At 34.5% G+C, this 25,167-nt stretch overlaps 1 protein-coding gene across 1 annotated transcript in view; it reads left to right on the top strand.

The window, feature by feature from the left end:
• STXBP5L (syntaxin binding protein 5 like) overlaps nt 1-25,167 on the top strand; it is a 406,674-nt gene that overhangs the window by 53,761 nt on the left and 327,746 nt on the right. Inside the window, exon 3 of the mRNA XM_027586273.2 lies at nt 24,390-24,487. Coding sequence (XP_027442074.1) covers nt 24,390-24,487 — 98 coding nt within the window. The remainder of the gene's footprint in view (nt 1-24,389; nt 24,488-25,167) is intronic.

Here is a 25,167-nt window from a genome sequence, read left to right as displayed (position 1 = left end):
CTTGGGGTACTAAGTTTAAGCCTCATATTGGGTGGTAAAGATAACCTAGAAATAAAATCTTAAAAAAAATGATTTTTATTTTGCTCCATGGCTGAATTATTTTTCTGACTACTAATTTTCATATTACTTCTGTCAGGACATATTTGTGTGTATATCTCTATACTTTTCAGTAGTGAGAATTGGAGATTTTCATATATTATGCAGTGTGTTTTTTGAAGGTGTATTTTTCAATACCTACCCTACATGACAGTATGAGAGAAGGTGATAGTATGAGAGATATGAGGTAATATTAGAGAAAGTAAATGCATTTAATTTGAACTGGATTCCCTCATATTTTGAAAGGACACTTCTCTGTGAGGTTTAAGAACTATAAACTTATAAACTATATATAGTATGCTTAACCTGTAAAGCATATTTATGTATTATCTCAACTGTCAACATGCATTAAGATTAACAGTCAAACTATAAAGTCAAAGTTACTCACTATATGTGTTAAACTGTTGCAATAAAAATCAGTAGTTTTTTGAATCCCTGTAAACTTTTAAGCTTGAAACAACAGAATCTCTGAATTCAAGTTGTTTGTAATATAATATGGTAGGAATAAACACAAATGGGTAGTAAAGAATAACCTACTTTTACATTAGATTTCGTGAACCCTTAGTATCTATAACATATCCTTAATTAAATAACTGTATGCATTAAAAGTTTATCCAAATGTAGGTACTTGTTCTGTTCTAATGCCTTAGCATTATGTAATTCAATTTCATGTAGTTACAATAATCACAAAGGTGCTTGGAAGGAAAAGGGTGAGAATGATAACTTTTGAACTTTTTAAAAAAATTTCCAATGTGCTTTCATTCCTATGGAAAGTTGAGACAGTAATTATTCTAGATAAAGATTCTATTTCAATATTTACATAATATTTGGTCAGAATCATTCCTTGTAAAAAAAATATAAGAATAGTTTTTGAGGAAAATACTCCTTATATGCCTAAATAGTATTGATAAACTTAAAAAAAAAAACCCTAAATAATCACAGCACTGAACTAGCTAAGGGAAGGGGACAAATTAAAGTCATGGTCCCTGCTCACAAAAAAGCTTAGAACTTATCTGGGGAAACCAAAGGGCAAAAATCTTTCTTCAGTAATTTTTAGTAAGTGTTAAACTGTGGCATTGGCTTAGAATTTTAGCAAATATTTCATGTAGGAGTGAAGCCTTGACCTGGGATTTAAGAGATAAGTAAATGAATATTTTATTTTTGAAAAGTGCTAATAATTAGGACCTCATTTATTTATCACTATGTATAAGTAACTTTTCCACTGTTAGGCTTTTGGAGATGCTTTGAAAAGAGATGCTTTTAGTAGCCTGAATCACAAAATAATGAAAAAGTTTTTGAGGTATATAAACAAATAATTGTTTCTTGAATACTAAATTCTGATGGGATTTTGTTGTCATAGCTACAACACTAATTACATCAGCTCTGTATATCTAATGGAATTCTAAGTTATGTTGTAACTTCTATGGTATTGAATAAACCTTGACATATATGAATATAATCCTGCTATTAGATTAAATTCAGTCTAGTGAAAAATATTTTGTCTCCCTAAACATTTTGTATATTAATAAGTATATTAACCAATGCTCTTGGATAAAACATTTGTTTTTAGGCTTTTAACAAATTTGACAGACCAGATTAACAACTAAAAATATAAATGGTAATTTCCTCCCAGTTTTACTGATAATTGGTTATTGCTAATAGAAGTTACTGATTTTTGTTTATTTACCTTGTGTCTAGACAACATACCACATTCTTTTATTTCTAAAATATTTTTGTAAACTTTTTTTCTTATCTTTCCTGTATCTCTATATATTATTTCAGGTTCTTATCTTACTGAATTAGCTTGAGTCTATAAAACAAAGCTAAATAATAATGGAAAAAATGGACATGTGTGTCTTCTCCCTGATTTTAATAGGAATGACTGTAGTTTTTTGTTGTTTAGTATGTTTGTTATTATTTTTTGTTATTGTTAATATTTGTCATCTTTATGTAATTTCCCTCTAATCCTGTTTTACATTAGGTGTTTACTTGGATTGACTGCTGAATTTTATCAAATGCCTTTCCCAGAGCCTATTGATATAATCATGAGGTTTTTATCTTTTAATTTATTGAGTTAATGAATATTGGCATGTATCCTGATATTGAGCTGTCTTTGTATTAATTTAAATGAGGTTAGGCAGTCAAACTCTTCATTTAAATCTAACACAGATATACTTTAAAATTTTCTTTTCTCTTCCATGCATATGAGAGAAAAGAAAATGTGCCAATGATCCTCTTCTGGCTTTATAAAGTATATTCACATGTATTTATATATTTTTCTGGAAATGCTATGTCAACTTAAATATTATTACCAGGGGAACATATTATTGAGTAAAACAACCAATCAGAATTATATATTCCTTAGAAACTAAAGATTACATTCACAAGAGGTATCCTCAATCTGTAAAGTATAGACTCCTTTTTAGAAATAACATTTGCAAAGACATTTATATGCTGAAGAATATTATTTTCTTTACTGTATCTGTATCTTGCCATGGTTTATTCTATGAGCAGTTAGAAATACCTCTAGTTTCAAGACTGAGGCCTGGAAAACTCAAAATTTAAGTTAAGGAAAGGAAAAGGATGAAATATGTTAGTAATAAATGGAATATGAGGTATATATGTTTTTAACATGTATACTTATATTTCTAGAATAAACTTTATATGGTCATGGCTTATCATTGTCAGTATATTTTACTGGATTTAATTTACTAATATCTTATTTAGTATTTTGTAACTATATTCATAAGTATTTACTTTATAATTCTTAAAACAATCTGAAATTATACATATTTGCCATGTGATGAGTTTCCTGTGAAATCACTATCATAGTAAAAACAGAGAACATACTCATCACTCCTGGTTCTTCATAGCAGTCCTTCTCTTTTTTTGCCCTTGGATCCAGGCAACAGCTGATTTGTTTTTTTGTCACTAGGGATTGTTCAAATTTTATATAAATAGTCACTCCCATTCGTTCTCTTTCTTCCCCTCTCTGTCTCGCCCTCCCTCCCTCCCTCTTCTTCCTTTCTCTGAATATATATACCTGCTGTGATTAACATACTGAAAGATGATTTGGGCAACTGGGGAAAGAGTTTGGGGTCAAATTAGTGACCAGCACATAAAAGCTAAAGAAATGAAACTTAAAAAAAGTTAACCCCAGAGAACAAAAACTTTTGTGAAGCAAAATTAGTAATTAGTATCAATAGTGTTAACACTGACTGTTATGATTTATTGGGAGGTTAGGGATATGACAAAGGTGCTTGTATAAATAATGAGGGGGTAGGGGAAAAGAATCCTTTTTTTTGAAAAGTCAGTAAGCAGCAATATAAAAGTGTTATTTGAGACACATTAGGTAAATACCCAAATAAATAGCAGAAATATTGAAAAGTGGTTGCCTCTGGGAAATAGGAAATGGGAGAGGTAAGGGGACACATTTCTAATTTTTCACATATCCTTTAGATTTGTCTGATTTGTTAAACTGTGTGTATGGTTGAATGTGATAAAATAAAACTAAGAAAAGAAAAAAGGTATTAAATTTCAGAATATTAATGATGAGCATTCCATTTCTATTTTATCTGCTTGCAAATATCTTATAAAATGGGGGTGTATTAATATCTTATTCTTCTTTAATTTTAATATCAACTGCTTTTAGATATTTGAACATGATAGTTTTCTCATTCTTTCAAGATATTTAAAAGTCTTCCTGAGAACTGGTTCTAATACCTCAATTACCAATGGCATCCACATGAGTAGGTACTTTACCGTATAGAACAATTTTACCTTTATAGCACATTATGACGGGGATTCGTAGGAATTTGTTAATTTTGTTACCATTATGCCACTCAGTGTTGTCATATGCCTGTCATCGTCTTCTTGCTCAGTCTTTTCCTTTATCTAAGATAGCAGGAAATTATTCAGCAATACTTTCAGTGCTCCAAGATGACATCATATTTAGGGAAGAGTTGTAGACATATACAGAAAGCCCTAAAAAACTCAAAGTTCATGTAATTTGGCTGTTACTGGAAACAAATACTGAAATTGAGGGAATTTTACTAGCAATGGGAGTTGCTCCACAGTTACAATAGTAATTGGTGTTTGCTTACCAAAATATGTTATCCATGTGAAAGTTCTTTTTTACAGGAGAGTAACCAGATATCTTACCTCAAATTATTTATGACCTACTGAACAAATTTTGACACTGCAGTTAATTTCCAATTTCTGGATTCAAAATCAGGAATGATTTACCTTACTATACCTATTCCCCTGAGTGTAATATTTATAGACCAAACCAGGCAAGTGAACTTATATCAAAAAAGCATGTATTATATAATCATAAATCTTTATAAGCAAACTTTTTATCTAGAGAAATTTTTTGAATAACAAATTTATTGCATAACTGTAATATTCTATCTTTTGTAATCCATAAATGTTATTTCTTTTCTATACAAGTTTCCCTCACTATCTGAAGGTAGAGTGTTCCTGTGAAACCTTCATAAGCCTAAATGGCATAAAGCAAAGAAGCAACTACTGTTAATTTATAAGGAGAAAGTTGTCGAGCATTCCTAGATTCAAAAAATAACCTTTCTTAGACTTTCCTGATACCTTAGGCCACATCTTGCTAACAGATGCATAAAATAAATCAAGATAAAGCACAGATGGTCACAGACACAGTTTAAAGCTATGGCAGCTTAATGGCGAGATGCTGAGTGTAGTTCCTGGAGAAGGGGCTTGATGGTGCCACTCTTTTTATTTATTTATTTATTTATTTATTTATTTATTTATTTATTTATTTATTTATTTATTTTTTATGTTCAGTTAGCCACTGTATAGTACATGATTAGTTTTTGATGTAGTGTTCAATGATTCATTGCCACTCTGGCTGCTTGAGGCATGCACTGCCTCTGTAATGGCTGGCTGCAAAACAATCACTGAACTCTATTTTCACTTTTTGCCTTTTTTTGTAAAAGTGAAAATTCTCTTCACATTTCTTTTGCTTGGCAAAAACAGGTACTAATGTAGGTCTTTGTAAAAGTGCAGTGGCATATGTGAACTTTCAAAAGTATGAGATATCTGGGAATTTCTAATAGTCACCTTTGTGTTACTGGATGAAACCTGGTATATGATTCTAGGAATTCTGTGCTAGGTTATGGAAATGATAGCTTTGGCCTATCAGTAGTATATAAAAATGATAAATAAAGGCATGAATCACCAATATAATAGGGAGCTGGAGTCCTTTTAGTATAGAATCAAAAGCCATACTTATTTCTTTAATTTTTCAGACTAATGATCAATACTAGAGAACATTCCTTATAAATTAACTTGGTGGTCTAATAAATATTTACTTTTTAGGAATGGTTGGGGTGTATATAAAGATGCCAGTTAGGATGTTTTAGTAGGCCATAATAACTATAGCTTCAAATGTAGAAATTTGGGGTGCCTGGGTGGCTCAGTCAGTGAAGTGTCTGCCTTTGGCTCAGGTCATGATCTCAGGGACTTGGGATCAAGCCCCATGTCAGGCTCCCTGCTCAACGGGGAGTCTGCTTCTCCCTCTCCCTTTGCTTGCCACTCTGCCTGCTTGTCTCTCTTTCTCTCTCCCTCTCTGTCAAATAAATAATTAAAATTTTTTTTAAATGTAGAAATTTATTTCTCTTTCATGAAATCTGTCTAAGCTTAAACAACCCAGGACTGATTCAATGTCTATATGGTATCAAGAACCCAATAAACCTCTTTACTGTTATGAAACACTTTTCTGTCTTGTTACTCTGCTATCCTTAACCTACCGCTTCCATTTCATGCTCGAAGATGGCTGATCCAACTCCTGCCATTGAATATATTTTCCAATTAGTAGGAAGGTGAGAAAAAAAGAAGTATTTGCTTTACTTTTAAGGCTTCATATCATTTCTGTTCTCATTCCCTTTGTTCAGAATCTAATCTAGCCTGCTGAGGAGGCTGAGAAATATAGTATGAACTAGGTTGTTATGTGCTGAACTCAAAATTTTATTACTGTAGGAAAAGGAGAAAGGAAGATATTGGGGAGCCACAGGGTATCTGTCACAGGTGGCTTTGGGGCTGTTTTGAAATATTATAATAGTATTAAGCCTTAGTCAACCAGCCAAATATGAATTCTGCTTTGTCTCATACTGCTCTCAGTTCCACACTGGTCCTTCTGTGTTCTCGTTTATACCCTAAGGAAATTAAAATTTAAACTAAACTAAAACCAGAGCTAAGATGTCCAGAATTCCTTGCTGGCTGGGTTCTGGTTAGATTCTGTCAATGGGAAGCACTTATGCCAGATTTAAAGACAGGAGAAAAGTAAAATGTTACCTCTGGTAGTGCCTCTTGCAGTGTCAGCAGTGAACACAGGTTTTTTTCATCTCAGAGGTGGTAGCAGCTTCCTTAGCTTGGGGAAGTAGAACCAACCTTTCCACATATTTGTAACCTGTTCTCTATTATATCTTTCTTTGCTTCAAGTATCTAGAGAGATTTATATAACTATTGGCACAGTTGGCCACCTCACATCATCCCTTGTAATAATGTCAAGGGAGAGTGTTATGGACTGAATTGTGTCCCCCTAAAATTCCTATTTTGAAATCCTAACCCCCAGTGTGATGGTATTTGGGGGGGGAACTCTGGGAGTTAATTAGGGTTAGATGAGGTCTAAGGGTGAGGCCCTCATGATGGGATTGGTGGTTTTTATGAATAGGAAAAGAGATTGCTCTCTCCCCATCATGTAAAGATAAGTGAGAAGGTGGCCATCTGCAAGCCAGGAAGGAACTGAATTGGCGGATAACTTGATCTTGACTTCCCAGGTTCCAGAACTGTGAGAAATATTTTGTTTAAGACACCCAGTGTGTGGTATTTTGTTATATCAGCCTGAACAGACTAATACAGAGAGTAAAACAAAAGAAAACAAGAGAGTAAAACAAAAGAAAACAAGTTCAGGCTGATATTTGTTATATCAGCCTGAACAGACTAATACAGAGAGTAAAACAAAAGAAAACAAAAGAAAAAGTAAAACAAAAGAAAACAAGAGAAGAGAAAACAAGAAAACAAAAGAATGACATTAAGAAAAATTAGATGCCTGGGTGGCTCAGTTGGTTGAGCTACTGCCTTCGGCTCAGGTCATGATCCTGGAGTCCTGGGATCGAGTCCCACATCGGGCTCCCTGCTTGGCAGGGAGTCTGCTTCTCCTTCTGACCCAACCCCCTCTCATGTGCTCTCTCTCTCTCAAATAAATAAAATCTTTAATAAAAAAGAGAAAAAGAAAAATTAGATATTTAAAAACCTCATTTTATTGTTGATCAGCTTTGTTGTCATCTTATTTCACCAACTGAGCACAAACTATAGTATTTCAACAATTCTTCTTGGCACTGTCTAAAATTGAGAATTTATTACCTTGGCATGGTTGTCTTCACTCTGGTCTGCATTTTTCTGTTGCTTCATTTATTTTTACTGCATTTCATCATTCTAATTGATAGCCTTGATTCTTTTGAAATCAGCCAGATACCCCAACTGATCTAACTTCTTATAGCATACTTTGATGATACAGTATCAGAATATTTGATATTCTTGAGGGAAATAATATTCTTTTCCTTCAAATTAAGATATAATTCACCTACTATACATTTTACCCATTTAAAGTGTATGTTTTACTGTTTTTCAGTATATTTACAGAGTTGTGCAGCACCACCATAGTCAATTTTAGAACATTTTACCACCCCAAAAATGGTTGGCTATAACCTTTAGCAGTCAATTCCCATTATTCAGAGCCCCTATCCCCCATGCCTAAGCAGCCAGATGTATAATTTATGTCTATATAGATTTTCCTATTCTGTACATTCCATTAAATAGAATCGTTTAATATGTGACTGGCTTCTTTCAGGTGGCATAACATTTTCAAGGTACATCCCTATTGTAGCATGTATCTGTACTTCATTCTCTTTTATTAATGAATAATATTCCATTGTGTGGCTATACTATATTTTATTTATCCATTCATCAGTTGATGCATATTTGAGTTGTTTCTACTTTGTGGCTATTATGAATAATGCTGCTATGAACATCTGTACTGAAGTTTTGTGTGGATTTCTTTTTCATTACTCTTAGTTATATAGCCAGGAGTACAATCACTGGATCATTGGTAACTCTATATTTCACATTTTGAAGAACTGCCAAGCTATTTTCCCAAGATTTTATACATATTTTTATATTCCCACCAGCAATGTATTAGGGCTCCAATTTCTCCACATCTTTGTCGACATGTATTAGCATCTATCATTTTTATTATAGTCATCCTAGTGACTATACAGTTGTATCTCATTGTGAATGTGATTTACTAATGATGTTGAGCATGTCATCATATGTTTATTGGTCATTTGTATATATTTTTTGGATAAGTGACTATTAATATCCTTTGCCCATTTTTAAATGGTCTCTTTAGCATTGAGTTGTGAGAGTTCTTTATATATTCTGGATATAAGTTCCTTACCAGATGTATGACTTGCAAATATTTTCTCCCATTCTGTGGGTTGTCTTTTTTACCTTTTTAATAGTATCCTTGACAGCACAAAAGCTTTTAATTCTCACAAAGTTCAATTTATCTATTTTTAATTTTATTGCTTATCATATTTAATCCCAATTCACTAAGATTTAAGCACATGTTTTCTTCTAAGATCTTTATAGTTTTAGCTTTTACATTTAGGTCTTATAATATTTTGAGTTAATTTTTGTATAGAATAAGTGGTGTTCGACCTAATTCTTTTACAGGTGGATATTAGTTATTGCAGCATCATTTGTTGAAAGACTATTCTTTTGTTATTGAATTGTCTTGGCACCCTCATTAAGAATCAATTGACTGAAAATGTGAGGATTTTTTTTATGGAATTTCACTTCTGTTCCATTGATCTGTGTATCCTTATGCCCAGTACCTCACTGTCTTGACTACTGTAGATTTGTGCAAGTTTTGAAAGAACTTTGTTCTTCTTTTTCAAGATCATTTTGGTATTATGGGTAATTTGAATATCCATATGATTCACAGGATCAATTTTTGATTTCTGCAAAAAACGTCAGCTGTGATTTTGATATGGGTTGCATTTATTTGGAAGATCAATTTGGGCAGTATTGTCACCTTAACAATATTAAGTCTTTTAATCCATAGATATGAGATGGCTTTCCTTTAATTTGTCTTTAATTTTTTTCAATGATGTTTTGTAGTTCTAGTATGTAAGTTTTGTACTTCTTCTGTTCATTGTATTCCTATTTTATTCATTTGGATGCTATTGTAAATGAAATTGTTTTCTTAATTTCATTTTTGGATCATGCATTGCTAGTATATAGAAATACAATTGATGTTTGTACACTAATTTTGCAAACTTACTGAACTCCTTTATTCTAATAATTTTTCAATTTATTTCTTAGACTTATATATACAGATGATGCCATTTACAAATTTTATTTCTTCCTTTCTAATCTGGATGCCTTTTATTAATTTTTCTTGACTTACTGCCCTCGATAGGACAAAGAAGTGGCAAGAGCAGACATACTTGTCTCATTCCTGATCTTCTTAGAATGCATTCATTCTTTTACTAGTTAGTATTTTAGCTGTAGGTTACTCATACATACCATTTATCAGGTTGAGGAATTCCAAGTGGAATTTGTTGACTGCTTTTTAACATGAATGGGTATGGATTTTCTGAAATAATTTAATGTGAATAGGTGTGGATTTTCTGAAATAATGATCATGTGATTTTTGCTATATATTATATTGATATGGTATATTACATTAAATTTTTTTTATGTTAAACCAATCTTTCATTCCTAGGATAATCCCACCAAGTCATGTATATATCCTTTTTATATGTTGATGGAATCAGTTTGCTAGTGTTTCATTGAAGATTTTTGCAAATATATTAATAAGAATTAGTGGTCTTTTGTTTTCTTGTGACGTCTTTGTTTCTGGTATCAGGGTTATATTGGCCTCATAGAATGAGTTGGGAAGTGTTCCCACCTCATCTGTTTTTTGAAAAGGGAACTATTTCTGATTTTTGTTATCCACATTGCTCTTTAGGAAGATAATTGATATATTCCTTTTGACAGTTTTATCTTAAGAGTCTAAATAAGGTAGACTATTCAGAATGAAGAGAGAAACACCTTAGTTAAGAATCATTACTAGAAATGGGTTTTCTGGGTAAATACTTTTTACCAGCTTAGTTGAAGATTCTTTGGAAATTATAGAACAGTAGTTGATTAAAAACATTTTGGTACATTTATACTATAATAAGTTCTGGAATCTTTAAATAGGTTGAAGTGCATCTATGCATATATTTTGTGGAAGTATTTCCATGATATACTGTTGAGTAAAAAAAACCAGATTACAGATTTGGTTATATGTTGGGTAATATGCATATGCATATGTATTGATATATGCTTTAAATGAAAATGGGGAGGTTATAGCAAGGAACTTTTTACATTGTTTTTTTCTGGGGAATAAGAGTTTTAGATAAACTACATGCTGTAGTTTTTCTTTTCATCTCTGAATATTTACAAATCAATATTTTATTATAAAAATATATCCATTAAAAATAGTGTTTGGAAGGAGGGGGGTGGGGGGATGGGTTAGCCTGGTGATGGGTATTAAGGAGGGCATGTTCTGCAGGGAGCACTGGGTGTTATATGCAAACAATGAATCATGGAACACTACATCAAAAACTAATGATGTAATGTATGGTGATTAACATAACATAATAAGAAATGAAAAAAATAGTGCTTGGAGCACTAAATGTCTAGCTGAACAAGATATAGATCTCTCTTTTCTTTTTTTTTATGTTATTTTAATTCCAATTAGTTAACATACAGTGTTATTATAACATTTCAGGTGTAAAATATAGTGATTCAGTAGTTCTATACATCACCCAGTGCTCATCACAACAAGGGCACTCCTTAATACCTACCACCTATTTAAACCGTCCCCCCACTCACCTCCATTCTCTATAGTTCATTCTCTATAATTAAGATCTGTTTCTTGCTTGTTGCTCTTTTATTTCCCTTTGCTGTTTTGTTTTCTTTCTTAATATCCACCTCTGAGTGAAATCATATGGTATTTGTCTTTCTCTGCCTGACTCATTTCATTTAGTATTATACTGTCTAGCTTCATTCATGTTAATGCAAATGACAATATTACATTCTTTTTAAAAATTTTTTATTGTTATGTTAATCACCATACATTACATCATTAGTTTTTGATGTAGTGTTCCATGATTCATTGTTTGTGCATAACACCCAGTGCTCTGTGCAGAATGTGCCCTCTTTAATACCCATCACCAGGCTAACCCATCCCCCCACCCCCCTCCCCTCTAGAACCCTCAGTTTGTTTTTCAGAGTCCATCGTCTCTCATGGTTCGTCTCCCCCTCCGACTTACTCCCCTTCATTCTTCCCCTCCTGCTATCTTCTTTTTTTTTCTTAACATGTATTGCATTATTTGTTTCAGAAGTACAGATCTGTGATTCAACAGTCTTGCACAATTCACAGTGCTCACCATAGCACACACCCTCCCCAGTGTCTATCACCCAGCCACCCCATCCCTCCCACCGCCCCACTACTCCAGCAACCCTCAGTTTGTTTCCTGAGATTAAGAATTCCTCATATCAGTGAGGTCATATGATACATGTCTTTCTCTGATTGACTTATTTCACTCAGCATAACACCCTCCAGTTCCATCCACGTCGTTGCAAATGGCAAGATCTCATTCCTTTTGATGGCTGCATAATATTCCATTGTGTATATATACCACATCTTCTTTATCCATTCATCTGTCGATGGACATCTTGGCTCTTTCCACAGTTTGGCTATTGTGGACATTGCTGCTATAAACATCGGGGTGCACGTACCCCTTCGGATCCCCACATTTGTATCTTTGTGGTAAATACCCAGGAGTGCAATTGCTGGATCGTATGGTAGCTCTATTTTGAACTGTTTCAGGAACCTCCATACTGTTTTCCAGAGTGGTTGCACCAGCTTGCATTCCCACCAACAGTGTAGGAGGGTTCCCCTTTCTCCGCATCCCCGCCAACATCTGTCGTTTCCTCACTTGTTAATTTTAGGCATTCTGACTGGTGTGAGGTGGTATCTCATTGAGGTTTTGATTTGGATTTCCCTGATGCCGAGCGATGTTGAGCACTTTTTCATGTGTCTGTTGGCCATTTGGATGTCTTCTTTGGAAAAGTGTCTGTTCATGTCTTCTGCCCATTTCTTCATTGGATCATTTGTTCTTTGGGTGTTGAGTTTGATAAGTTCTTTATAGATTTTGGATACTAGCCCTTTATCTGATATGTCATTTGCAAATATTTTCTCCCGTCTGTCGGTTGTCTTTTGGTTTTGTGGACTGTTTCTTTTGCTGTGCAAAAGCTTTTTATCTTGATGAAATCCCAATAGTTCATTTTTGCCCTTGCTTCCCTTGCCTTTGGCGATGTCTCTAGGAAGACGTTGCTGCAGCTGAGGTCGAAGAGGTTGCTACCTGTGTTCTCCTTTAGGATTTTGATGGACTTCTGTCTCACGTTTAGGTCTTTCAACCATTTGGAGTCTATTTTTGTGTGTGCTGTAAGGAAATGGTCCAGTTTCATTCTTCTGCATGTGGCTGTCCAATTTTCCCAACACCATTTGTGGAAGAGACTGTCTTTTTTCCATTGGACATTCTTTCCTGCTTTGTCAAAGATGAGTTGACCATAGAGTTGAGGGTCCATTTCTGGGCTCTCTATTCTGTTCCCTTGATCTATGTGTCTGTTTTTGTGCCAGTACCATACTGTCTTGATGATGACAGCTTTGTAATAGAGCTGGAAGTCCGGAATTGTGATGCCACCAGCTTTGCTTTTCTTTTTCAATATTCCTCTGGCTATTCGGGGTCTTTTCTGGTTCCATACAAATTTTAGGATTATTTGTTCCATTTCTTTGAAAAAAGTGGATGGTATTTTGATGGGGATTGCATTGAATGTGTAGATTGCTCTAGGTAGCATTGACATCTTCACAATGTTTGTTCTTCCAATCCAGGAACATGGAACGTTTTTCCATTTCTTTGTGTCTTCCTCAATTTCTTTCATGAGTATTTTATAGTTTTCTGAGTACAGATTCTTTGCCTCTTTGGTTAAATTTATTCCTAGGTATCTTATGGTTTTGGGTGCAATTGTAAATGGGATCGACTCCTTGATTTGTCTCTCTTCTGTCTTGTTGTTGGTGTATAGGAATGCCACTGATTTCTGTGCATTGATTTTATATCCTGTCACTTTACTGAATTCCTGTATGAGTTCTAGCAGTTTTGGGGTGGAGTCTTTTGGGTTTTCCACATACAGTATCATATCATCTGCAAAGAGTGAGAGTTTGACTTCCTCCTTGCCGATTTGGATGCCTTTGATTTCTTTTTGTTGTCTGATTGCTGTGGCTAGGACTTCTAATACTATGTTGAATAGCAGTGGTGATAGTGGACATCTCTGCCGCGTTCCTGACCTTAGGGAGAAAGCTCTCAGCTTTTCCCCATTGAGAATGATATTCCCTGTAGGTTTTTCATAGATGGCTTTTATGATATTGAGGTATGTACCCTCTATCCCTATACTCTGAAGAGTTTTGATCAAGAAAGGATGCTGTACTTTGTCAAATGCTTTTTCTGCATCTATTGAGAGGATCATATAATTCTTGTTCTTTCTTTTGTTAATGTATCACGTTGATTGATTTGCGGATGTTGAACCAACCTTGCAGCCCAGGGATAAATCCCACTTGGTCATGGTGAATAATCCTTTTAATGTACTGCTGGATCCTATTGGCTAGTATTTTGGTGAGAATTTTTGCATCCATGTTCATCAAGGATATTGGTCTGTAATTCTCCTTTTTGATGGGGTCTTTGTCTGGTTTTGGGATCAAGGTAATGGTGGCCTCATAAAACGAGTTTGGAAGTTTTCCTTCCATTTCTATTTTTTGGAACAGTTTCAGGAGAATAGGTATTAATTCTTCTTTAAATGTTTGGTAGAATTCCCCTGGGAAGCCATCTGGCCCTGGGCTTTTGTTTGTTGGGAGATTGTTGATGACTGCTTCAATTTCCTTAGGGGTTATAGGTCTGTTCAGGTTTTCTATTTCTTCCTGGTTCAATTTTGGTAGTTGATACATCTCTAAGAATGCACCCATTTCTTCCAGGTTATCTAATTTGCTGGCATAGAGTTGCTCATAATATGTTCTTATAATTGTTTGTATTTCTTTGGTGTTGGTTGTGATCTCTCCTCTTTCAGTCATGATTTTGTTGTTTTGGGTCATTTCTCTTTTCTTTTTGATAAGTCTGGCCAGGGGTTTATCAATCTTGTTAATTCTTTCAAAGAACGAGCTCCTAGTTTCATTGATCTGTTCTACTGTTCTTTTGGTTTCTATTTCATTGATTTCTGCTCTGATCTTTATTATTTCTCTTCTCCTGCTGGGTTTAGGCTTTATTTGCTGTTCTTTCTCCACCTCCTTTAGGTGTAGGGTTAGGTTGTGTATTAGAGACCTTTTTTGTTTCTTGAGAAAGGTTTATATTGCTATATACTTTCCTCTCAGGACTGCCTTTGCTGTATCCCAAAGATTTTGAACAGTTGTGTTTTCATTTTCACTTGTTTCCATGAATTTTTTAAATTCTTCTTTAATTTCCTGATTGACCCATTCATTCTTTAGTAGGATGCTCTTTAACCTCCATGTATTTGAGTTCTTTCCGACTTTCCTCTTGTGATTGAGTTCTAGTTTCAAAGCATTGTGCTCTGAAAATATGCAGGGAATGATCCCAATCTTTTGGTACCGGTTGAGACCTGATTTGTGACCTAGGATGTGATCTATTCTGGAGAATGTTCCATGGGCACTAGAGAAGAATGTGTATTCCGTTGCTTTGGGATGGAATGTTCTGAATATGTCTGTGAAGTCCATTTGGTCCAGTGTGTCATTTAAAGTCTTTATTTCCTTGTTGATCTTTTGCTTAGAGGATCTGTCCATTTCAGTCAGGGGGGTGTTAAAGTCCCCCACTATTATTGTATTGTTGTTAATGTGTTTCTTTGCTTTTGTTATTACTTGCCTTATATAATGGCTGCTCCCATGTTAGGTAGATATTTACAATTGTTAGATCTTCTTTTTGGATAGACCCTTTAAGTAGGATATAGTGTCCTTCTTCATCTCTTATTACAGTCTTTGGTTTAAAATCTAATTTGTCTGATATAAGGATTGCCACCCCAGCTTTCTTTTGGTGTCCATTAGCATGGTAAATGGTTTTCCACCCCCTCACTTTCAATCTGGGGGTGTCTTTGGGTCCAAAATGAGTCTCTTGCAGACAGCATATTGATGGGTCTTGTTTTTTAATCCAATCTGATAGCCTGTGTCTTTTGATTGGGGCATTGAGCCCATTTACTTTCAGGGTAACTATTGAAAGATATGAATGTAGTGCCATTGTATTGCCTATAGGGTGACTGTTACTGTATATTGTCTGTGTTCCTTTCTGATCTATGCTGCTTTTAGGGTCTCTCTTTGCTTAGAGGACCCCTTTCAATATTTCTTGTAGGGCTGGTTTTGTGTTTGCAAATTCCTTTAGTTTTTGTTTGTCCTGGAAGCTTTTTATCTCTCCTTCAATTTTCAATGACAGCCTAGCTGGATATAGTATTCTTGGGTGCATATTTTTCTCGTTTAGTGCTCTGAAGATATCATGCCAGTCCTTTCTGGCCTGCCAGGTCTCTGTGGATAGGTCTGTTGCCAATCTAATGTTTCTACCATTGTAGGTTACAGATCTCTTCCCCCGAGCTGCTTTCAGGATTTTCTCTTTGTCTCTGAGACTCGTAAGTTTTACTAGTAGATATCGGGGTATTGACCTATTTTTATTGATTTTGAGAGGGATTCTTTGTGCCTCCTGGATTTTGATGCCTGTTTCCTTCCCCACATTAGGGAAGTTCTCTGCTATAATTTGCTCCAATATACCTTCTGCCCCTCTCTCTCTTTCTTCTTTTTATGGGATCCCAATTATTCTAATGTTGTTTCGTCTTATTGTATCACTTATCTCTTGAATTCTGCCCTCTTGATCCTGTAGTTGTTTCTCTTTTTCTCAGCCTCTTTATTTTCCATCGTTTGGTCTTCTGTATCGCTGATTCTCTCTTCTGCCTCATTTATCCTAGCAGTTAGTGCCCCCATTTTTTATTGCACCTCATCAATAGCCTTTTTGATTTCGACTTGGTTAGATTTTAGTTCTTTTATTTTCCAGAAAGCGTTTCTCTAATAACTTCCACGCTTTTTTCAAGCCCAGCTAGTATCTTTAAAGTCATGATTCTGAACTCTAGGTCTGACATCGTACTAATGTCTGTATTGAGTAGGTCCCTGGCAGAGGGTACTACCTTTTGTTCTTTTTGCTGAGGTGATTTTTTTCATCTTGTCATTTTGTCCAGAGGAGAATAGATGAATGAGAGAACAAAATGCTAACAGGTTAACAACGTTCCCAGCAAATATACTCTATACAAATCAGAAAAGTCCTGAAACCAGGGGAAAAGAAAGAGAAAGAAAGAAAAAAGAAAGAGGAAAAAAAAGAGAAAGAAAAAGATAAAAACAAACAAAAACAGAACAAAACAAAAAAAACAGAATATGATCAAATATGATCAGGCTAGTGCATAGATCAGTGCCACACACTAGATTTTGGGCATATTTTGGTCTGTTAGAAGAAAGTGCCTCCTAAAATTTTAAAGGAAGAAAGACCTATATATGTACAAAACAAGGGTTGATACAATGAAGGGATGGAAGATGACTGTAAAGATGAAAATTATAAAAGATTTTATAAAAGGAATTGATAAGATAAGAAGCTGTTTGAAAAAAGAAAGAAGATTTTTAAAAAAAAGGAAAGAAAAAAAAGGGAGAGACTGTGATTAGGCAGGAGACTAGAACAAAGCCGTACGCTAGTGATTTAGGGTATATTTTGATCCATTAGAAGAAACTATCTCAAAATTTTAAAGAGAGAACAACATATATATATATATATATATATATATATATATATATATATATATGCGCCAAAAATAAGGGTAACTACTATGAAGGGATTAGGTATGTCTCTAAAAATGAAAAATAAAAAATATTTTTTTTAAAAAAGGGGTTGATAAGATTTTGGTTGAAAAAGGGAAAAAGAAAAATTCAAAAAAAAACAGCTAAAAAAATATTAACTTTGAAAAACTAATGAATCATGGTAAAAAAGCCATGAATTCTATGTGCAGTATTCCCCTAGCGCTGGAGTTCTCCCGTTCTCCTTGATCGGTAAACTTGGTCTTGGCTTGCTGGTTGTTTGTGCTGATCTTCTGGGGGAGGGGCCTGTTGCCACGGTTCCCAAATGTCTTTGCAGAGGCGGAATTGCCCCGCCCTTGTTTGTCCGGGCTAAGCCCTCCGCCATCTTGCTCCGCCCCCCAATATTACATTCTTTTTCATGGCTGAATAATATTCCATTATATATATATATATATATATATATATATATATATACACCACAACTTCTTTATTTAGCCATCAATTGATGGACACTTGCCCTGATTCCATATCTTGGCTATTGTAAATGATGCTGTTATAAACATAGGGGTGCATGTATTCCCCTTGAATTAGTGTTTTTATATTCTTTGGTAAATACCTAGTAATGCAATTGCTAGATCTTAGGAGAGTTCTTTTGTTAACTTCTTGAGGAACCTCCAAACTGTTTTCCACAGTGGCTGAATCAGCTTGCATTCTCACCAACAGTACAAGGGGTTCCTTTTTCTCCACATCCTTGTCAACCCTTGTTGTTTCTTGTGTTGATTTTAGCCATTCTGACAGATGTGACGTGATATCTCATTTGCATTTCCTTAATGTAAGTGATGATAAACGTCTTTTCATGTGTTTGTTGGCCATCTGTATTTCTTCTTTGGAGAAATGTCTGTTCATGTCTTATGCCCATATTTAAATTGGATTATTTATTTTTTGGGTGTTGAGTTGTATCAGGTTTTTATATATTTTGGATACTAACACTTTATCAGGTATATCATTTGCAAATATCTTCTATTCTGTAGGTTGCCTTTTAGTTTTGTTGATTGTTTACTTCACTATGCAGAAGCTTTTTATTTTGATGTAGTCCCAATAGTTTATTTTTGCTTTTGTTTCCCTTGCCTCAGGAGAACTATCTAGAAAGAAATTGCTATGGCTGATATCAAAGAAATTACTGCCTGTTTTCTGAGATTTTTATGGTTTCAGGTCTCACATTTAGGTTTTTAATCAATTTTGAATTTATTTTTGTGTATGGTGTAAGAAAGTATCCAGTTTCTTTCTTTTGCATTTTGCTGTCCAGTTTTCCCAAGGCCATTTGTTGAAGAGACTGTCTTTTTCACATTGGATGTTCTTTCCTGCTATGTTGAAGATTAATTGACCATATAGTTGTAGGTTTGTCCGTGGGTGCTCTATTCTGTTCCATTGATCTATGTGTCTATTTTTGTGCCACTACCATATTGTTTTGATTACTACGGCTTTGTAATGTAACTTGAAGTCTGGAATTGTGACGCCTACAGCTTTGCTTTTCTTTTTCAAGATTGCTTTGGATATTCAGGGTCTTTTATGGTTCCATAGAAATTTCAGGATGGTTTGTTTTAGTTCTGTGAAAAATGCTGTTGGTATTTTTATAAGGTTTCCATTAAATGTGTAAATTGCTTTGGGTACTATAGATATTTTAACAGTATTTGTTCTAATCCATGAGCATGGAATGTCTTTCCATTTCTTTGTGTCATCTTAAATTTCTTTCCTCAGTGTTTTATATTTTCAGGGTACATGTCTTTTACCTCTTTGGATAGGTTTATTCCTAGGTATCTATTATTTTTGGTGCAATTGTTGATGGGACTGATTTCTTAATTTCTCTTTCTGTGGCTTCATTATTGGTGTATCAAAATACAACAGATTTCTGCACATTGATTTTGTATCCTGCAATTTTACTGAATTCGTTTATCAGTTCTAGCAATTTTTTGGTAGAGTCTCTTGGGTTTTCTGTATAGAGTATCATGTCATCTGCAAATAGGAAAAGTTGTACTTCTTCCTTACCAATTTGGATGCCTTTTATTCCTTTTTGTTGTCTAATTACTGTGGCTAGGACTTCCAGTACTATGTTAAATTGGTGAGAGTGGGCATCCTTGCCTTATTCCTGACCTTAGGGGATAAGGTCAGTTTTTCCCCATTGAGAATGTTAGCTGTGAATTTTTCATATAAGGCCTTTATTATGTTGAGGTATGTTTCCAACAAACTTTCTTTGTTGAGGGTTTTTATCATGAATGGATGTTGTACTTTGTCAAATGCTTTTTCTTCATCTACTGAGAGGATCATATGGTTCTTATCCTTTCCCTTACTGATGTGATGTATGATATTGATTTGCAAATATTGAACCACACTTGCAACCCAGAAATAAATCGCACTTGATTATGGTGAATAATTCTTTTAAATTACCATTGGATTTAGTTTACTAGTATTTTATTGAGAATTTTTGCATCCATGTTCATCAGTGATATTGGCCTGGAGTTCTCTTTTTTAGTGGAGTCTTTATCTGCTTTGGTATTAGAGTAATGCTGGCTTCATAAAATGAATTTGGAAGTTTTCCTTCCTCTTCTATTTTTTTGAATAATTTGAGAAGAACAGGTATTAATTCTTCTTTAAATGTTTGGTAGAATTTGCCTGTGATGCCATCTGGCCCTGAACTTCTATTTGTTTGGAGTTTTTTGATTATTGATTCAATTTATTTACTGGTTATCAGTCTGTTCAAATTTTCTATTTCTTCCTGTTTCAGTTTTGGTAGTTTATATGTTTCCAGGAATGTATCTATTTTTTCTTGGTTGTCCAAACTGTTGGCATATAGTTTGTCATAATATTCTCTTATAATTGTTTGCATTTCTGTGGTCCTGGTTATTATTTCTCCTCTCTCATTTGTGATTTTATTTGAGTCCCTCTTTTTATCTTGATAAGTCTGGCTAGAGGTTTAATAATTTTATTGATTTATTCAAAGAACGAGCTCCTGATATTGATCTGTTCTATTGTTTTTTCAAATTTCTATATCATTTATTTCCGCTCTAATCTTTATTATTTCCTTTCTTCTGCTGGTTTTGGGTTTTGTTTATTGTTCTTTTTCTAGCTCCTTAGGCATAAGATTAGGTTGTTTGAGATTTTTCTTGTTTAGGTAGGCAGTATTGCTATAAACTTCCTTCTATGGCCACTTTTGCTGCATCCCAAACTTTTTGGATTGTTGTATTTTCATTTGTTTCCATTTACTTTTTAAATTTCTTCTTTTATTTCCTGGCTGGCCCATTCATTGTCTAGTAACATATTATTTAAACTCCATGTATTTGTGATCTTTCCAGATTTTTCTTGTGGCTGACTTCTAGTTTCATAGTGTTGTGGGCAGAAAGGATGCATGGTATGAATTCAATCTTCTTGAATTTGTTGAGGCTTGTTTTGTGGGCTAATATGTGATCTAGTCTGGAGAATGTCCTATGTGCACTTGGGAAGACTGTGTATTCTACTGTTTTAGGATGGAATGTACTGAATATATATGTTAAGTCCATCTGGTCCAGTGTGTCATTCAAAACCATTGTTTCCTTGTTGATCTTCTGCTTAGATGATCTGTAAGTGGGGTGTTAAAGTCCCCTACTATTATTGTATTATTATCAATGAGTTCCTTTATATGGTTGTTATTAACTGCCTTATGTATTTGGGTGGTCCTATTTTGGGTGCATAAATATTTACAATTGTTAGACCTTCTTGTTGATTTGTCCTCTTCATAATGATAGTGTCCTTTTTGTCTCTTTTCACAGACTTTGCTTTAAAGTCTATTTTTTCTAATATAAGTATTGGTATTCCAGTTTTCTTTTGACATCCATTTGCATGATAGATGTTTCTCCATCCCCTTAATTTCAATTTGCAGGTGTCTTTGGGTCTGAAAGGAGTCTCTTATTGGCAGCATATAGATGTGTCTTGTTTTTTTAATCCACTCTGTTACCCTCTGACTTTTGATTGGAGCATTTAGTCCGTTTACATTCAGAGTTATTATTGATAGTTATGTATTTATTATCATTTTATCATTTGTTTTGTGGTTGTTTCTAAGGATTTTCTTTGGTCCTTGTCTTTCTCTCTTTGATATTTTGCTGATTTTCTTTAGTGATATATTTGGATTACTTCCTCTTTATTTTTTGCACATTTATTTGTGGTTTTTGATACACAGTTACCATTAGGTTTGTATATAACCTCTTCTGCATATAGCAGTCTACATTAAGTTGATGGTCGTTTAAGTTTGAAGCCATTCTTTACTATTCTCCCCATGTTTTACATTTATGATGTTATATTTTCTATCTTTTTATTTTGTCAGTTTCTTGACTGATTTTTTACAGAAGTATTCATTTTTATGGCTTGTGTATTTCCTACCATTATACTGTCAGTTTTGTTGGGCTTTCCTTTCCACTCAGAGTCCCCTTTCATAGTTCTTGCAGGGCTGGTTTAGTGGACATGAACTCCTTTAGTTTTTGTTTGTCTGGAAAACTCTTATTCTCTTCTGTTCTGAATGATAGCTTTGTAGTAGAGTATTCTTAGCTGTAGAGTTTTTCCCATTCAGCACTTTGAATATATCGTGCTACTCCCTTTTGGTTTGCAAAGTATCTGGTTAAAAATCTCCTGCTAGCCATATGGGTTTTCCCTTATACATTACTGCTTTCTTTCGCTGCTTTTAAATTTTTTTTATTTTTTCATTATTTTGCCACATTAATTACAATATATCTTGGTGTGGGCCTCCATTTTTTTTTTTTTTTGAGAGGAGAGAGAGAGAGAGAGAGAGAGAATGTCAGGGAGGGGCAGAGGGAGAGAGAGAATCCCAAGCAGGCTCCATGCCCAATGTGGAGCCTGACATGGGGCTCAATCTCACAACCCTGAGATTATGACCTGAGCTGAAATCAAGAGTTAGACACTTAACTAACTGTGCCATTTAGGCACCCCTGTGGGCCTCCTTTTTTGATTTTGTTGAGAGTTCTCAGTGATTCCTCTATCTGGACGTCTGTTTCCTTCCCCAGTTTAAGGAAGTTTTCAGCTATTATTTCTTCAAATAAATTTTCTGCCCCCTTTTTTCTCTCTTTTTGCTCTGAGACTCATAATATGAATGTTATTACTTTTGATGGAGTTATTGAATTCCGTAAGTCTCTTCTCATTTTGCATAATTCCTTTTTCTACCTTTTGTTCAACTTGATTACTTTCCATTACTCATGGGCATGGCATACTGCTAGCAGTTTAGGTAGTAAATGTCTGTGTATCCTGACTCCTCTAGATGGCCCTCTGTTTATGCTGGGGAACAGGAGAGGAAAATGGTGACTACCAGCTCCCTCTTTTTCAGAGAAGTTCCCAAACACACTCCAAAATCAGTATGAATAAATCTGTCTCCCATTAGCCCCTGGTGTTGTGTAAATTGCTGTTTTTATGCTTCCTGTCCATGTAAGCTGCTGTCCCTTTAATGGCAGTGACCCAGCTATCACTTGCCCTAGTGGCTAGCCCAGTGCTGAGTCGGCTGACTTTTAAAGCTCCAGGCTCCAAGTCCCATTAGTTATACAAACTCATGGAATTCAGCCCTTCTCATTTTCAAAGCCAAACATGAGAATTAGTCTTCCCCCTTTTATGCTCCGTGGTCCTAGGGTCCATTTCCCTGCCCTCTCTACACATGCTAGTTCCCTCCCTCCTGCAGGCAGCTTCCCCTGCCTTTTTGTCCTTCCTAAGCTTTCAGATGCAGTTTGTTCTCTGTTTTTAGTTGTGGAGTTTGTTTTGCTTTTCTTCAGATTAAAGGGTTTATCTACTTGGATGTGGATGATATCTAGTTGTAAACATGGGATGGTGTGAGCTCAGCGTCCTCCTACCCTATCTTCCAAAACTCCTTCTATGTGGGTCCTCTATTTCTTTGAAAAGTTATATTTCATGTTGAAATTAATTCCTGTATATTATTACATATTCTTATGTTAGTCTTGTCACCTTTATGATATTATCAACTCTTTATATTTTTCTTTTCTTTTTTCCCCATTGTATAACTATGAAAGCTTTCAAACACACAGAGGAGTTGAAAAAGTTATGAGTGTTCATATATGTATGTGTATACACACACACATACACATACATATTCACCCCCTAGATTTGACAATTATCATTTTGCTATATTTACTTTATAATATATGTCTATCCATCTATGAACCATAAAACTTACATGATGCATTTTGAATTAAGTTGCAGGTGTCAGTAGACTTTACCTTTTAAAACCTCAATATGCATATCTTTAACTAGAGTTCAATATTGTATATAATACTATTTTCTTATCTTTTTTTGACATTCAGTTTACACACAGAGAAATCATAAATTTTATCATACAATTTTACCAGTGTATACACTTGTGTAATCCAAACTTTATCCAAATATAGAATATTACCTTTACTAATAAACCCTTCCAGTGAGTTCTCCTCAAGTCAACCACTGCTCTGATTTTTTTTTCACCATAGGTTAGTTTTGCTTCTTCAAATTCTAATATAATTATACTATATGCACTGTTTTGGGTATTGCTTCTTTTATTTAGAATAACGTTTTTGAGAATCACCCATGTTGTTGCATCTGTCATTAGTGTTTATCTTTCAACTGGTGAGTGGTAATTTATTGTATGAGTATAGCACATTTTTGGTTTTGATTCTCCTGTTGGACAGTTGGACTGTTTTTAGATTGTTACGTATAAAGCTATTAGGGGCAGACTTACACAAATTGTTATGTGGCCATATGCTATTTTCTGGGATACATACATAGGAGTGAAATTTATTCATTCATAGGACAGATAGTTTTATAGAACATTGCAAGACAATTTTCCAAAGTGTTTGTGTCATTTTAATACTCCTACCAACATTTGGTAGTAGTTATTTATTTATTTAACTTTTAAAACTTTTTTTTAAAAGATTTTATTTATTTATTTGACAGAGAGAGACACAGCGAGAGAGGGAACACAAGCAAGGGGAGTGGGAAAGGGAAAAGCAGGCTTCCTGCTGAGCAGGGAGCCTGATGCAGGCCTCGATCCCAGGACCCTGGGATCATGATCCCAGCTGAAGGCAGACACTTAATGACTGAGCCACCCAGGAGCCACAGTAGTTATATTTTTAATAAAAAATAATTATTTTAGTCATTATGGTAGTTGGACAATGGTATCTTGTGATTTGAATTTTATTAATTTTTATTTCCTTGATGACTGTTTTTACTATCTGCTCTCTTTCAGACAGTTCGGCATGGTTTTCCTTATCAGCCCACAGCATTAGCCTTTGATCCAGTTCAGAAAATCTTGGCTATTGGGACAAGAACAGGTGCTATACGAATGTATCCTTAATTTTTGTTTTATTATTTGTTACATTAATACCAATTACATTTCCTTAAATATTCAGGTAAGTGGAATATGACCAAATAAAGTTGGTTTCTTCAAAATGAGTAATGATTGTGAAAGCCCACATTATCTAGCTTATTGCCATATTTTTAATGTCTGTGAGACAACTATTGATGTCCTTTTCTTTAATTCCTTTGGATAAATACCTAGAAGTGGAATTGCTGAATCATATGGAAGTTCTAGTTTTAATTCTTTGAGGAAATTCCTTACTGTTTTCCATAGTGGCTCTACTAATTTACAGTTCCTCCAACAGTGTACAAGGGTTCCCTTTTCTCCATACCCTCACTAACACTTGTTATTTCGTGTCTTTTTGGTAATAGCCATTCTAACAGGTATGAGGGGATATCTCATTGTGGTTCCGATTTGCATTTCTCTGAAAATTAGTGATGCCTAGCAACTTTTCATGTACCAGTTAGCCATCTGTAGGTCTTTTTTTGAAAAATGTCTATTCAGATCCTCTGCCCATTTTTTAATGTAATTGTTTTTTATTTTGCTATTGAGTTGTATGAGTTCCTTATATATTTTGGGTATTGACCCCTTACCAGATATGTAATTTGTAAATATTTTCTCCCATTTATTTTGTTGATGGTTTCCTTTGTTGTACAGAAGATTTTTA

Source organism: Zalophus californianus, chromosome 1 (genome assembly GCF_009762305.2).
Source record: "Zalophus californianus isolate mZalCal1 chromosome 1, mZalCal1.pri.v2, whole genome shotgun sequence".
NCBI classification, from domain to species: Eukaryota; Metazoa; Chordata; class Mammalia; order Carnivora; family Otariidae; genus Zalophus; species Zalophus californianus.
The sequence above is the reverse complement of the archived record's forward strand: the minus strand, read 5'-3'. Positions and strand labels throughout refer to the sequence as shown.